Raw genomic sequence first — 13,944 nt, 5'->3', positions numbered from 1 at the left:
TCCTGCCTCTGTGTGTTTCCCTCCGTGTTGATTACCCTCATTATCTTCACCTGTGTTATAAGTCGTACCTGTGTTTGATTACCTCTGTGTCTATTTAGTCTTTGTGTTCCCACCCTCGTGTTGTCAGATCATTGTTGTAAGTTGCCAGTGTTGTTTGTTGTGTGTTGGAGTGTCAGTGCTTATCAGTTTTTGGATTTTCTCAGTTTGGGCATTTTGATAGAACATTTTTGCCTTTTTGTTTAAATAAATAGTTTTACTAGTTTATTCTGCACTTGGGTCCACCTCCTTTTTTTCCCACACCCGTGACACATATTGGAAATCCTGTCTCAGCCTAACTTTTAGTCAACCTAACGACAGGCTGAGAGCTGGAGCTGAGGCGGTGTTGGGACCCAGCCATGTGTGCTGGACAAAAGAGCTCAGGTCTGTGTACCTTTGGAGAAGCCTGACAAATAGTTATTTTGGAGGGAACAAGACGAAAGGAGTCTAAAGCTGTGTACACACCAAACACAAATTTAATTTGTCGCACTACAAAAGTACATAGAAAGTTAATGGAATGAAGCGAAATCATGTCGCGTTGCGGATGAAATGGACGTCTGTCGCGGCTTTGCACGAGTTCAAAATATTAAATTTCAGTGACAAATTCGCTGAAGGGATGCCGGGCGCAAAGGAGGAGAAACTTATAGTCGAGGTCTTAGAACACCCGCAGCTATACGACAAAACTTTGTCTTTTTATGAAGACAGGAATAAGAAGGAGAGGGCCTGGCACACCATAAGTGCCAAGTTTCCATTTGAGGCTGGCATAAATTAACATGTTCAATAGGTCTGATTAGTTATTGTCATCACTGGCACACACTGTACGGGGGGTGAATTAAAATTCTATGATTCTATGAATATGTGTTATCCATTGTTAGGCGTGTAGCTGACATGATTGACAGGTGGGCGCCATGTAACGGTTTGTCAAGAGGCTTAAAACCTGCCTCAGCTCCAGCTCTCAGGCTGTCGTTAGATTGAATGAAAGTTAGGCTGAGACAGGATTTCCAACATGGCGGCTGCTGCAGATGATCCTCCAGCGCCCCCTGCAGGAACAGACAGGTGACATCACTCAGGCTTCAAACATTAATATTTAAAGTCTATGATATTATCCCAATCTCCCCCATCCCATTTTTCATTTAAGTAGATTACGTTTGTTCTGCTTCGAGCCTTTCTTGCACAATAAATAAGTTAAATTATAATTTGTTTTTCTGGCTGCTGTGCTCTTTGGTGTTGTTCTAACGTCAGTGTTTGGATAGGCTTATTAGTGCATGTGCCCGCTATAAGCTTCCAGGGACAGTGGGGGTCCCCAGTGTCTACCGCTTTACTTTGGTGGTCTCCGGTCTATCTCAGCTTCATCTTGCCAAAAGACTTCTGTTTTCCCCCTCCCTTCCTCTGCTCTTGATAGCTGGCTTGCACAGCTCTGACTGTACATACCAGTGTTTCCATTGTATAAGAAGCTTTATAAAACCCAGCAGGAACAGCACAAGCTCTTACCGCTTCTCTTTTTGTGGTCAGGTGGTCCACTTAAAGCTGAGGATGAGGCCTTTTAAGAGCCCGAAATGTAACAACGACCCAAAACGTTATAAAAAAATGAAATAAAACCTGAAATGTAATAACTGGTCGATAATGTAACAAGATGCTGGGGGGTTGCTGGAGGGGGTTGTGCTTGTGTCAACTTAATGGGTGAGTGAAACAAACCTTTCAGCTTCTGCTTTGGGCTCCAATTACGAATTTTTTGTACTGATCCATCCGATGAAATGAACCTAGATGCCTGTGGCTTGTCTGAGGTGTTCCTCGCTGTCCCAAGCGCCCTGTGCAGTGTGCCCACCTCCGTTTGGATTCACATCCACCTACATATGTTTGAAGGAAATCTGGTTATATCATCAGAAAATCACGCTAAGCTAAAATCATGTGAGTAAAATAACATTTATGAGCACCTGCATCAGTCCCCAGCCGTTGCCATAGTCTCCCCAGCCTCCAGATTTCTTTATTGCATTTCCAGCCCGAGACTCTCTGGAGATGATGGCAGCAATCATATTTTTGATTGTTTTTCACAGAGATCATATGATGTGATGAGCATATGCGTGACTTTTCCACCTTCAGTTTCACTATGACTTCCTCATGTTTAGTCAGTTATTACCTGAGATATCTTTCAGCACCACCCTACCTGATACTACCACCCGGTAGGGCTCTATAATGATCTACAGTTGCAGATCAAGGTGGGATAAGATAAGGAGTTCATATACGTATGGAATAATAAAGAAACCAACAGCAACCAGTATACATGCCCTATAAAGGCGGGGACTTGTGTTTACGTCCTGCTACAGGAAGATGGAAACTCTGCAGAAAAAAAATGTACAAGGCAGATCAACTGAGGTGTGTTTCTTGTAAATCAGCTGCCTTCTACTGACATATCAGCTATACCAGGGGTTCTTAAATGTTTCAGCTGGAGACCACCAAAGTAAAGCGGTAGACACTGGGGACCCCCACTGTCCCTGGAAGCTTATAGCGGGCACATGCACTAATAAGCCTATCCAAACACTGACATTAGAACAACACAAAAGAGCACAGCAGCCCGAAAAACAAATTATGATTTAACTTATTTATTGTGTAAGAAAGGCTGCTTTCTACTTTGAAGAAGTAATTAAAGGAGCAAGCACGCTCACTTCCAGGCTCTTGAAAAGGAGTTTGGCTGGCTGTTCATTTATGTTAACACTTGTGAAGTACAACACATATAAAGAACAGTACAGTGTAAGAAAGGCTAGAAGCAGAACAAACATACAAACTGTGGTGAACAGACACACAGATGATGTAAGTGTGTGTTTTTATTTGGAAAGAGCAGCAGACACCTACATTGATGGATTTAAAGGATTTTTTTTCCACATTATCAGTCAATCTTTATTTGTATAGAGCCAATCCTTAACAAGTGTTATCTCAAGAGGATTTACAAAAGAACGGGTAAAAGACCTTACTCATTGTTGTGTTACAAAAGAAAAATGGGATGGGGGAGATTGGGATAATATAGACTGTAAATATGAATATTTGAAGCCTGAGTGACGTCAGCCATCTGTTCCTGCAGGGGGCGCTGGAGGATCATCAGCAGCAGCCACCATGCTGGAAATCTAACTACGGATAACACATATCATTCATCGAATCAAAACAGAGACATTTCTTTTAAATTTACCCCCTGTACAGTGTTTACCAGTGATGACAATAACTATCAGACCTATTTGATTTTTTTTGTACCAGGCTGTAAACATGTTTATTTATGCTGTAAAAACTGTTTTTTTTTAACCAGTTTGCGACTTCCTGTGTTCCTGCAGCCAGCCTCTAGTGGACACTCGATGAACTGCAGGATTTTGCTCTTCTGCATTGACTTTAATTTTTCAAGACCGGAGGTAGCCGCTTGGATAATTCGTAATATTCCTCCCATTCCGGTTGTCAAAACTTCCTCTTTTTTTTTTTTTTTTTTTTTTACATTTCTTTTTATTGAGCATTTCACATAATCTAAAAATAAAAAATAAAAAATAGAAACAAGACATCCGTTAAGTTGTACAAGATTTTTTTCCAGAATTATATTACACGATACATAAATATATGTATATTTTTATTTTTCTAAAGATTTATTTTTTTTGAATTTTCTGCCTTTATCAGACAGAGAGTTCAGTGGATATAGTTGGAAAACAGGGTGAGAAAGAGTGAGGAATGAGACGCAAGAAAGGAGCCACAGGTTGGACCTGAACCCGGGCCACCCGCCCCGAAGGACCACAGCCTCGACACATGGGGCGCACACACTAACCATCGAGCACCAGTGCCCCACAAACATGTTAAAGTTCAGTTTACAGGCTACTGTGTGTACGGGAGGGGGGGTTGACTGATGAATGACCTCAACAACAAACACTCACCACGTATGGGTAAAGGTGAGTAAAAAACTGGATACAACCAGATTTATCTAACTCAGACTGTAATTAAACCTTTGTGTGTGTAGCTCAGTCTGATTCTTGTAAACCAGCTGCCTTCACCTGATTCTCTCCTCTTTCTCTTCTGACACATCAGCTCACAGCACCTCCTGCAGGCGAGAGAGAGAAACACCATACAGCACGAGGAAGGGAGTAACGTCATGAGGAAAGTGAAAGTGACAGCACTGAGTTATAAATACAACCAGAGAGTGCACAGAGGGACATTGTGTTGTTTGACATCTCAGCTGTGAGGAGACCACCAGAAGAGGAAGCATCAAAGATGGGTGAGTGCTCGTCTGATGGAATTTTTCTTTTGAGGGAAGTCAAGTTTTACGAATTTCCTCAACAGTCTGTTTTTCTTTTAGTTGAACTTCATTTCCTCATTTCTCTGTGCTTTGTTTAACCAATGTCTTTATTTCTTGTTCTCATTTTATTCATAATTATATTATTTTCCCTGTATATACTCTCCAGCTGTATTGTTTTTTTAGAGCGACTGAAACATCCCATCTTCTTCCCCCAGGGATTAAATGAAGTGATTCTGTTTCTGTTTCTGTTAAAAACTGATCTTTTAATAAACATATCATTTGCAGGAGACATCATGAGAGTTCAAACTAGCGGTGCATCACAGCAAACGGCTAATCAGGACAATCTGCGATACTCAGGTAAGTAAGCTGCGAAACACAGGAGCTCATTTTATATGAAGTAGTTCAATACAGAGGTGCTGCTTGTCAACAGGCAAGGCAGGGGACAAATCCTCTAGACTTACTCTAAGTATGTTTTTTTCATGTGCTGGTCAAAAACAAGTGATGGGACATTTGTCAGACTTTAAACAAACCTGGACCACTGAGCTTCCCACCATGAGCCTGAAATCAAAAGAAATCCAGTTTGTGAAAACGGTCAATATCAGATTTGGTCACTCCAAGGCTACTAGCGTTTTTTTTCTGTGTTTTTTTTTTCTCTAAAGGTGTGAGAGCATCACACACCATGGCCCAGACTGATGCAGGCAGAATGGAAGAGTTCAGGTCTAAAATCAACAGAGTGGGGGTTCAGAAGGGAATTCCTCCAGCTCTGATTGCTGCCATCATCTCCAGAGAGTCTCGGGCTGGAAACGCAATAAAGAACACTGGAGGCTGGGGGGACCATGGCAACGGCTGGGGACTGATGCAGGTGCTCATAAATGCTACTTTTTTTACTCGCATGGTTTTAGCTTACAGTGATTAACCAGCTTTCCTTCAAACATATGTAGGTGGATGTGAATCCAAACGGAGGTAACCACACTCCAGAGGGCGCTTGGGACAGCGAGGAACACCTCAGACAAGCCACGGGCATCTTGGTTCATTTCATCGGACGGATCAGTACAAAATTTCCTAATTGGAGCTCGGAGCAGAAGCTGAAAGGTTTGTTTCACTCACCCACTAAGTTGACACAAACACAACCCCCTTCACACAAATGGTTTGATCTTATGTGTGTTTAATTCTCCAGGTGGGATTGCAGCCTACAACATGGGCGATGGAAACGTCCATTCTTATGAAAACGTTGATGACCACACAACCGGTAGAGACTACTCCAATGATGTTGTTGCCAGAGCCCAGTGGTACAGGAACCATGGTGGCTTTTAACTGTTGAAGCCCACTCTGACAACATTTCCTGCAAGTCATTAAGTAAAAGTCTAAAAAGTTGTTTTATGAAATCCTGAGGTAAATAAACATGATACAAAAAACAAAACCACAAATATCTCTGTTTTTTTGTGCTTGATGGGTTTTGACCAAGTGGCAACTTTCGGTGTTGAAAAATGAAGCCAATGCTGAAGTGTAAAATCCTGCAGTTCCTCGAGTGTCCACTAGAGGCTGGCTGCAGGAACACAGGAAGTCATTAGTTATTGTCATCGCTTGCACACACTGTACGGGGGCTGACTTTTTTTTTAGAGGCTCTTTTTTGATTTGATGAACAATATGTGTAATCCATAGTTAGGCGCCTTGCTGACATGATTGACAGCTGGGCGTGATGTAACGGTTTGTCAGAAGGTTTAAAACCCGCCTCAGCTCCAGCTCTCAGCCTTTCATTAAAGTTAGCCTGACACAGGATTTCCAAGATGGCGGCTGCTGCTGATGAGCCTCCAGCGCCCCCTGCAGGAACAGATGGCTGACGTCACTCTGGCTTCATTATGAATATAGGCCGAGAGGAAAAGAATAAAGTGTGTGTCATCGAGTGGTCGAGCAAGAGAGAGGGAGAGGAGTGACTATGCTTATTCTGTTTTGAACACCATATACGGTGTGCGTCTGGTATTTCTAAAACTGCAACATGATGGAAACACTAACCTCCGGGCTCTTTCCTGTGAATCAGGGTGTCATTATTTAATCCTTTCTGTGTAGGCCAGCTATCAAGAGCAGAAGAAGGGAGGGGAGGGAAAAACAGAATTCTTTTGGCAAGATGAAGCCGAGATAGTGGACCTCTAAAAAACTGAACCCATCCTGCAACAAGAACAAACAGTGTGACACAGCTCAGTGCGTTACTATGGGGTGCCGATTGTAAAAACGTTGTGATATATATATTTTCAATATTTAGTTAATATTCTTCACATTTAGCTTGATTGCAAAGTTTAAGTGTTGAAGAAATATTTAATAATATATCTAAATTTAAAATATAAATGTAAATATTATATCTAAATTTTAAATGTTGAATCTAAATGTTATATCTAAATGTTATATCTAAATCTAAATGTTAAATCTAAATCTAAACGTTGAATCTGAATGTTAAATCTAAATCTAAATGTTAAATCTAAATCTAAATGTTAAATCTAAATGTTAAATCTAAATGTTAAATCTAAATCTAAATGTTAAATCTAAATGTTAAATCTAAATGTTAAATCTAAATGTTAAATGTTGAATCTAAATGTTACATCTAAATGTTATATCTAAATGTTATATCTAAATCTAAATGTTAAATCTAAATCTAAATGTTAAATCTAAATGTTAAATCTAAATGTTAAATGTTGAATCTAAATGTTACATCTAAATGTTATATCTAAATGTTATATCTAAATCTAAATGTTAAATCTAAATCTAAATGTTAAATCTAAATCTAAATGTTAAATCTAAATGTTAAATCTAAATGTTAAATCTAAATGTTATATCTAAATCTAAATGTTAAATCTAAATGTTAAATCTAAATCTAAATGTTAAATGTTAAATCTAAATGTTAAATGTTAACTGTTAAATGATGGGCGCTTACATATTGCATATTTGCAACCAGAGTCTGCGTAGTAGGGATCCACGGGAAGAGCCACGGTATTGAAGTCACGTTACTTCCTCTGACGAAAACACACATTTAACGTACTGAGAAACATAAAAATCCCTCAGGTGTGTTAAATGTTAAATCTAAATCTAAATGGTAAATGTTAAATATAAATGTTAAATCTAAATGTTAAATCTAAATCTAAATCTAAATGTGTCGCCAAGTGTAAAGCTAAATATTTAGAAAATCATGTAATTTCACGCCCCTTGAATTAACCTCAGACCAGCGCACGGCCACGCCCACACCCCTGACCTCGGATCAGTAGGTGAAACCAGGGAAGACCCAAGCATGGCCGCTTCCCTCACAGCAGCAGAAATCGAGCGGGCGGTTTTGGCCGGTGTGCGGGCTGCTCTCCAAGGAGCTCGACCATTGCCATCCACATCGTCAACGGTAGGTTAAGTGTTTTTAATATAGTACTTCATTCATCTTTATAGTTAAACTAACGTTACTTGGCTAGCTGACTGTTACCTAGCTAACAGTCAGCTCACTTTTGAGAGTCAGGTGGTTAAAATTTCACCTTGTTGCATTTGAGCTAGTGATCGTTATGGTTTCGGTGTTAGACCTTGTGGTTGAACTTTGGAGTTACTTTACCCTCTAGCGCTGTTCGTTTGTTCACCAGTGTCCAAAATTAACATCTGTCAAGCCCAAGATACCCGTAGTTTTTTAGTAGTAGTAGCCAGTCGTAGATTTTGTGTGTTCATTTCGGGAGGCGGGAGCAAACTTTAAGCCGGTGTGCTAGCAACAGAGAAACCGCGCTGTTGGAGGGTTTGAATGCCAGAAACAAAAATGGAATATATTTTTGTAATGTTTCACAATGGTTAGCTAGCCTGTGCTTCATTACTGTGGAGGCTTACACTCTCTAAGAGTCTGTTTCATTTTTATCCTCTGTATTTTTGTAAGCGCAAATCCATTAAACAGTCTGTTTCGCTGTTGTGAGAAATTAAGCGGTGTTTAACGTTTCATTTTGCCAAACAAACCCTGCTGCCACCCTAGCTGACATTTAAAGTCGGGGCTCTTGTTTCAGGTCTCTGCACCCCTGGGTAACCCACAGCCACAGGCTCCTCCAGCAGCGGCCACTGGCACGTCAAACATCAACACCACCGTCACATCACTGAGATCAGTAAGTGATATTAAACATTAGCTAGAAAAGATTTTTTGTCATCCTAAATTATTCTTACAATGTGCCTTAAAAAATGCACCATATACAATACATTGAGCTTCCTTAGTTAATGTCAACATTTCTGTTTCAGAGTATGTTATTGTTGGGCAGTTGCTTGTCTCTGTACATTTCCTTTCATCATATACACAACAGGTTTAACTATGTTATTAAATCATTTCTGCGAATCAGTCAAATACATTGTCATTCCCAGCTTCACCCGTTTTGGTTGCAGTCAAATCTCTTGTTGACATTATACTTTGGGGACACTGCAGATTTTCCAGTAGCAAGGGGCACATGAAAATGCAAGTGCTAAAATGTCACTGAATTAGATGTAGAGGTCATCTGCTTATATCATGTTTTATATTTTAAACTTTTAGTCTCATATTGTTCAACAATTGCACAGCCCAATACTCTTCCCGCCACACACACACAAAATAGGGGTCTGTATGTGATAACAATGTATTTTTTTCAATTGTCTTCCATATAATTCCATTATGTGCATGACAAACTGAGAAGTCATTATATTAGTGAAGACCTCTCTGCCTTTTCCTTCTCTTTCTTAGGAGGGGAGTACCATCATTTCCAAAGAGGACATAGTGAGTTTGTTGCTGCTAGGAACATCACTTTCTGAAGTTGCTTCAGTCCTGCGGATCTCCAGACTAACATTGTACAAGCTAATGTGAATACAGCATAAGGCAAATTTTTTTTCAAACATTTCTGATGAGGAATTGGATGCAACCATAAGTGAGGTCAAGGCAGAACATCCTCATGTTGGAGAAGTTATGCTCAATGGACATTTGCATGCAAGAAACATTACAGTGCAGAGACGTCGTCTCAGAGACTCTATAAAACGTGTTGATAGAGCTGGTGTTGAATCCAGGAGAACGACTACAATACAAAGACGAGCATATACTGTGCCTTTTCCAAACTATATTTGGCACATAGATGGCAATCACAAACTCATAAGATGGAAATTAGTCATACATGGTGCAATGGATGGTTATAGTAGAAAGTTAATGTTTCTGCAGTGCTCTAGCAACAATCGAGCTGACACTGCAATGGACCTCTTCAGTACAGCTATCAGCGAAAACGACCGGCCTTATCACATCCGGACGGATAAAGGTGGGGAGAATGTCATGATTTGGGAACACATGAGAGAGCATAAAGGTGAAAACTCTGTGTTAACTGGAAGCTCTGTCCATAACCAGCGAATTGAACGCTTCAATCGGGACTTGAACAGAAACTGCCGTGATGTGTTTGCACCTATTTTCTATGAGTTAGAATCATTGGAGGCCTTGGATGTAGAAAATGAATCAGATTTATCTTGTCTTCATTATGTGTACATCCCCAGGATCAACCAAACATTGAATGAGTTCAAAGCTGCATTTAACAATCATTCAATTTCCTCTGAACGAAACAGGACCCCAGTTCAGCTTTTCACACTAGACCGACATCTTATGTTACTGAACCACCCAGAAGCTGAAAATGAGGAAAGAACAGTCGACTCAACAATAGCTCATACAGACCACTTATTTTGCCCACTTAACCAGCAGGATATGCAGGAACTTGTTGGTACAGTAAACCCACTTGAACATGATGGTAACAAAGGAAAAACATTATATAACAGAGTGCAGGAATTTGTATTCAACAAGATTGTGTAACTAACTCGTTACCATAATCATGAACATGGCTACAAATAATGATGAAATAAAATTGACAATTGCCAAATGGGGGTTTTCACCTTCTTTAATGCCACTGTTTGTCATATAACAGTATGTATGAGATCATTTATACTCTGAAAACATCTTGCCATTTTATGGGTATTCAGCTTAAAAAAAACTGACAGATTTGTCAACGACCATTTTTTGCAGAGACAACTTCTACAAACGGACTTTTTGAAAGACAGTATTCACAACATCAAAAGTCGTAACAGAAAACAAACAAATACAATCAGAACTGTTTACTTTTGTCTGTCTTTGCCTAGCTACTAGCGTGCACTAAAAATGGCTCCATTCATCAGAGCCACGAGAAAATCATCATTATCTGCCAGATTCTTTGCATTGACAAATATTTCAAGCTCATTAGAGCATGTGTGTGCAACAGGGAAGTTAATTTTTTCATCATGGATGAAAGTAAGTTTTGGGCTGGGAGAAAATCCAATAGCAGGTACTCTAGAGCTTCCTGTTGTAAAGGCCAGGATGTGCTCAGGATTCAACGACAGGATGAAAGCTCTCTCTGCCTCAGTTAAAGGAATAATACTTTATTGATCAACAGAGGGGAAATTTAGACGCTTCTCAAGTTCCTTCTCTAAAAGGATGAAAAAGGTACAAAACCGCCCGCTCGATTTCTGCTGCTGTGAGGGAAGCGGCCATGCTTGGGTCTTTCCTGGTTTCACCTACTGATCCGAGGTCAGGGGGGTGGGCGTGCGCTGGTCTGAGGATAATTCAAGGGGCGTGAAATTACATGATTTGCATATTTTCTAAATATTTAGCTTTACACTTGGCTTCAATACCGTGGCTCTTCCCGTGGATCCCTACTACGCAGACTCTGGTTGCAAGTATGCAATATGTAAGCGCCCATCATGGGGATCATTTGGCTTCATCTTGTTCAACAGAAGGAGGCTGAGGGATGTTGTCCATTTGTATTCACAGTCTATGGTATAAACACAATCAGAGAAATCTAAGCACATTGTTTGCTCAGTTATACAGGGTCAGCACAAAGGAAGAGTAGATGTTCACATGTTAATACAGTTAACCTCCATGTCGTCGGCTGGGTCAATAATGCTCGTTTAGGAAGTTAAGGGCAAGAAACTCTTCATCATCCAAGCATCTGTGAGTGCTAATAAGCTAACAAATGCTAGTTAAGGTTAGCTAACGATAGTATCAGGGTCTCTGTCAGTCAGTGTTCTGGGGCAGTAATGTTCGTTAAAGGCAGGAATATTTAGATCAAGTTAACACAATCTTTAATGTCATGATGAGGAGAAGTCTGTTCTTTTGTTCCCTCACAGGGACAGCAGAGCGTCTAACAGCATTAATCCACAATCTCCTCCTCTCTGGGTTTTCTTTCAAACATTCTGTAGAAGAACAACCCGGGCTCGTCTCCTCGTCGGTTAGTGCATCACATTCAACAACAACTGTCTCTCATTTGAAACATGGAAAAATTAAACTGATTAAAAAACACGTAGGTGGCCACTGAGACCAATAACTTAGAGCCTTTCTCGCCCGCCAGGTGGGCGGTTCCATAAGCATGCGACGTCATGTGAAAACTATGACATGATTATGAGAGAGGTTTTGCCATACTTGGATGGTCTGTGGTAAGTTTGCTGTTGTGAAAACTGTTTCAAAAATGCAGAACTATGAGGCTTGAGAAACAGAGCAGACACTAAAACTTAAAGATACGATCTTAAAAACTGTCAACACATCATGGAAACATTTCACTTGAAAAATGAAGTAGCAGGGTTTGGTGCAGACGTTTGATTAAAAAAAGAGAAGATACTTCAATGAGGGACAAGTTTCCATCCAAAAAACTTAAAAAGGGATTTAAAATATATGAAGATAGAAATTGTATGAAAGAAATTCTGCAGACAAACTGCTTAAGAACAAATACGAAAAAGAGGCGATCCAACTAAAGATCTTCCTGTTAAACATTAATAAACAAAAATCTGAAAACTAACTAATGTCTGGAGAAGTCACACAACAGTATAAATAACTGTTTGTCGTATATCTGAGAAGATTTCCTTTCACATAAACTGTGATCCACTTTTCACACAGGTGACCTTCAGTCTGCATTAATCAGTCCCACATTTTCCCTCTTTAGATTAAATGAATGTAACTGTAGATATGAAGTACCTGGCACAGAGAGGAGGACGATAAATCCACTCACTGCTGCAGTTAAACTCATCGCTGCTCCTCTCATCTCTCTGTGTGACTTTAGGGACAATAAAACATGTTAGCAGATAGAATAATAAGAACACAGCAGGACTCAAACAGTATCAGACATGTTGATAAATTATTCTACTTACATTGAAAAAGCATAGTGTCTGTAAGAAGATTCTCCTCCTCTGCAGTGAGTGAACAGAAGACAGATATCAGGGTGTTTTTAACGCCTACATTTCCTTCCTCTTTAGAGGATTAACATACTTGATAAGACAAACAGGAAGAACTCACCTCACAAATAAGTCCTATTGGTATCAAACTTGTTTCAGTGCAAACTTATTTTTTTACAGGACAAAGGGGTTATTGTAGTGGGAGCAGTGGTTCTAGTCTGTTTTTCATTGTTGGCCTTGAATGCAGCCTCTGAAAGTAGGTCAAATCCTCACCTGGTCCAGCCCCTTAATTAGCTGAACCATATATAAAGCACCTGTGGCAAAATGGCTGCGTTTTTGCCTTGTCTGCCTGTTGGTTGCCACATGTTCCTTTCTCTGAGGTAGGTTATGCATTCATGATTATTTCAATTTACTTAAAGTAAAGAGTTTAATTTGTCTTAAAACAGTCCCCTGTCTGCGTGTCTGCCTCGAGTGTACTGGTGTCTGGTTTGCTGAGGTTTGTCTTAAAATAGTATAAATTCACTTCAGATGTGGAGATATTTTAATGGAACAATTTAATCCCCTGCTGGAGTGTCTGTTTTCCTGTTGGTTGACTTACCTGAAATCTTGGTACCTGTCACCTTTTGCCTAAGGGTAGTCGTGAAGCCAGTTTAGTGTTGAGTAGGGTAAAGTGTTCATTACATTTTTTTTATTTATTTTTTTACAGTGTTATAAATGATTGATAATATGTAATGTGTTTCTTTGTCTTTCAGGCGTTTCATCGGCTGCTGTTTTGCTTGTTAACATTTTTCTTATCTTAGTGTTTTGCCTAGTGTGGCTGTTTTTTGAATTAGCTTTGAATGACTAATGACTCATGTTTTATGGATATCTGTTAACTTGTTAAATTTTAAATTGTACCAACTGTTTTCTTTGCTAATACTTTCTTTATTTCCCCTTTAGTGAAGTGGGGGCTAGGCCCTCGAGGTGGTTCCCTGCACTGTTTATAGTGGTAAGTGCACTGGTACACAATAGTTTGCACCTGTTTGTTATGAGTTCACGAGTGGTTGAGTAGATTGCATTCCAGGAACACATCCTTGGATGTTGGGCTGCTGATGATTTGAATGAAAGTGTTATTTTAGAATAAATTAAATTGTAATAAACCTGTTTATTCCGCTCCCTAAATTGAGCAATAACTAAAACCCATCTCTTAACAGATACTCCCAGTCTCTGTTTTCACTAAATTAACATTGTCATTTGGAACCACGTCTCTGTCTTCAGTTGTTGAATCTGTGTTGCCTTTGTCTGAATAAGGTGTTTATATTTTTCCTGGGGTGAAATTCCCCGGGTGACTTTGTCGGGTCAGTTAGATTATTGTTTATTGTACACCAACCCCTTAGTGCCTCTTGCCACATTATCATCAGAATGTGGGACCCTTGGGTGCAGGGGCGTGTCCAGACTTTTTTGACTGGGCTGGT

The 13,944-nt window shown here is 39.9% G+C and overlaps 1 protein-coding gene across 1 annotated transcript; it reads left to right on the top strand.

The window, feature by feature from the left end:
* Positions 1-4,142: 4,142 nt before the first annotated feature.
* LOC110003709 (lysozyme g-like) lies at positions 4,143-5,724 on the top strand. Its single transcript, XM_065959509.1, has 5 exons — positions 4,143-4,276; positions 4,583-4,654; positions 4,957-5,159; positions 5,239-5,389; positions 5,475-5,724. The coding sequence occupies exons 1-5, from the start codon at positions 4,273-4,275 to the stop codon at positions 5,609-5,611; spliced, it is 567 nt and encodes a 188-aa protein (XP_065815581.1). The 5' UTR covers positions 4,143-4,272; the 3' UTR covers positions 5,612-5,724.
* Positions 5,725-13,944: the final 8,220 nt, after the last annotated feature.

This window comes from Labrus bergylta, chromosome 1 (genome assembly GCF_963930695.1).
Source record: "Labrus bergylta chromosome 1, fLabBer1.1, whole genome shotgun sequence".
Classification (NCBI taxonomy): Eukaryota; Metazoa; Chordata; class Actinopteri; order Labriformes; family Labridae; genus Labrus; species Labrus bergylta.
This window is presented reverse-complemented; position numbering and strand designations above follow the sequence as displayed.

Coding starts and splice junctions, on each gene's coding strand:
- LOC110003709 (XM_065959509.1), top strand. Junction 4,655..4,956: donor GGACAATCTGCGATACTCAG/GTAAGTAAGCTG, acceptor TTTTCTCTAAAG/GTGTGAGAGCATCACACACC. Junction 5,160..5,238: donor ACGGCTGGGGACTGATGCAG/GTGCTCATAAAT, acceptor AAACATATGTAG/GTGGATGTGAATCCAAACGG.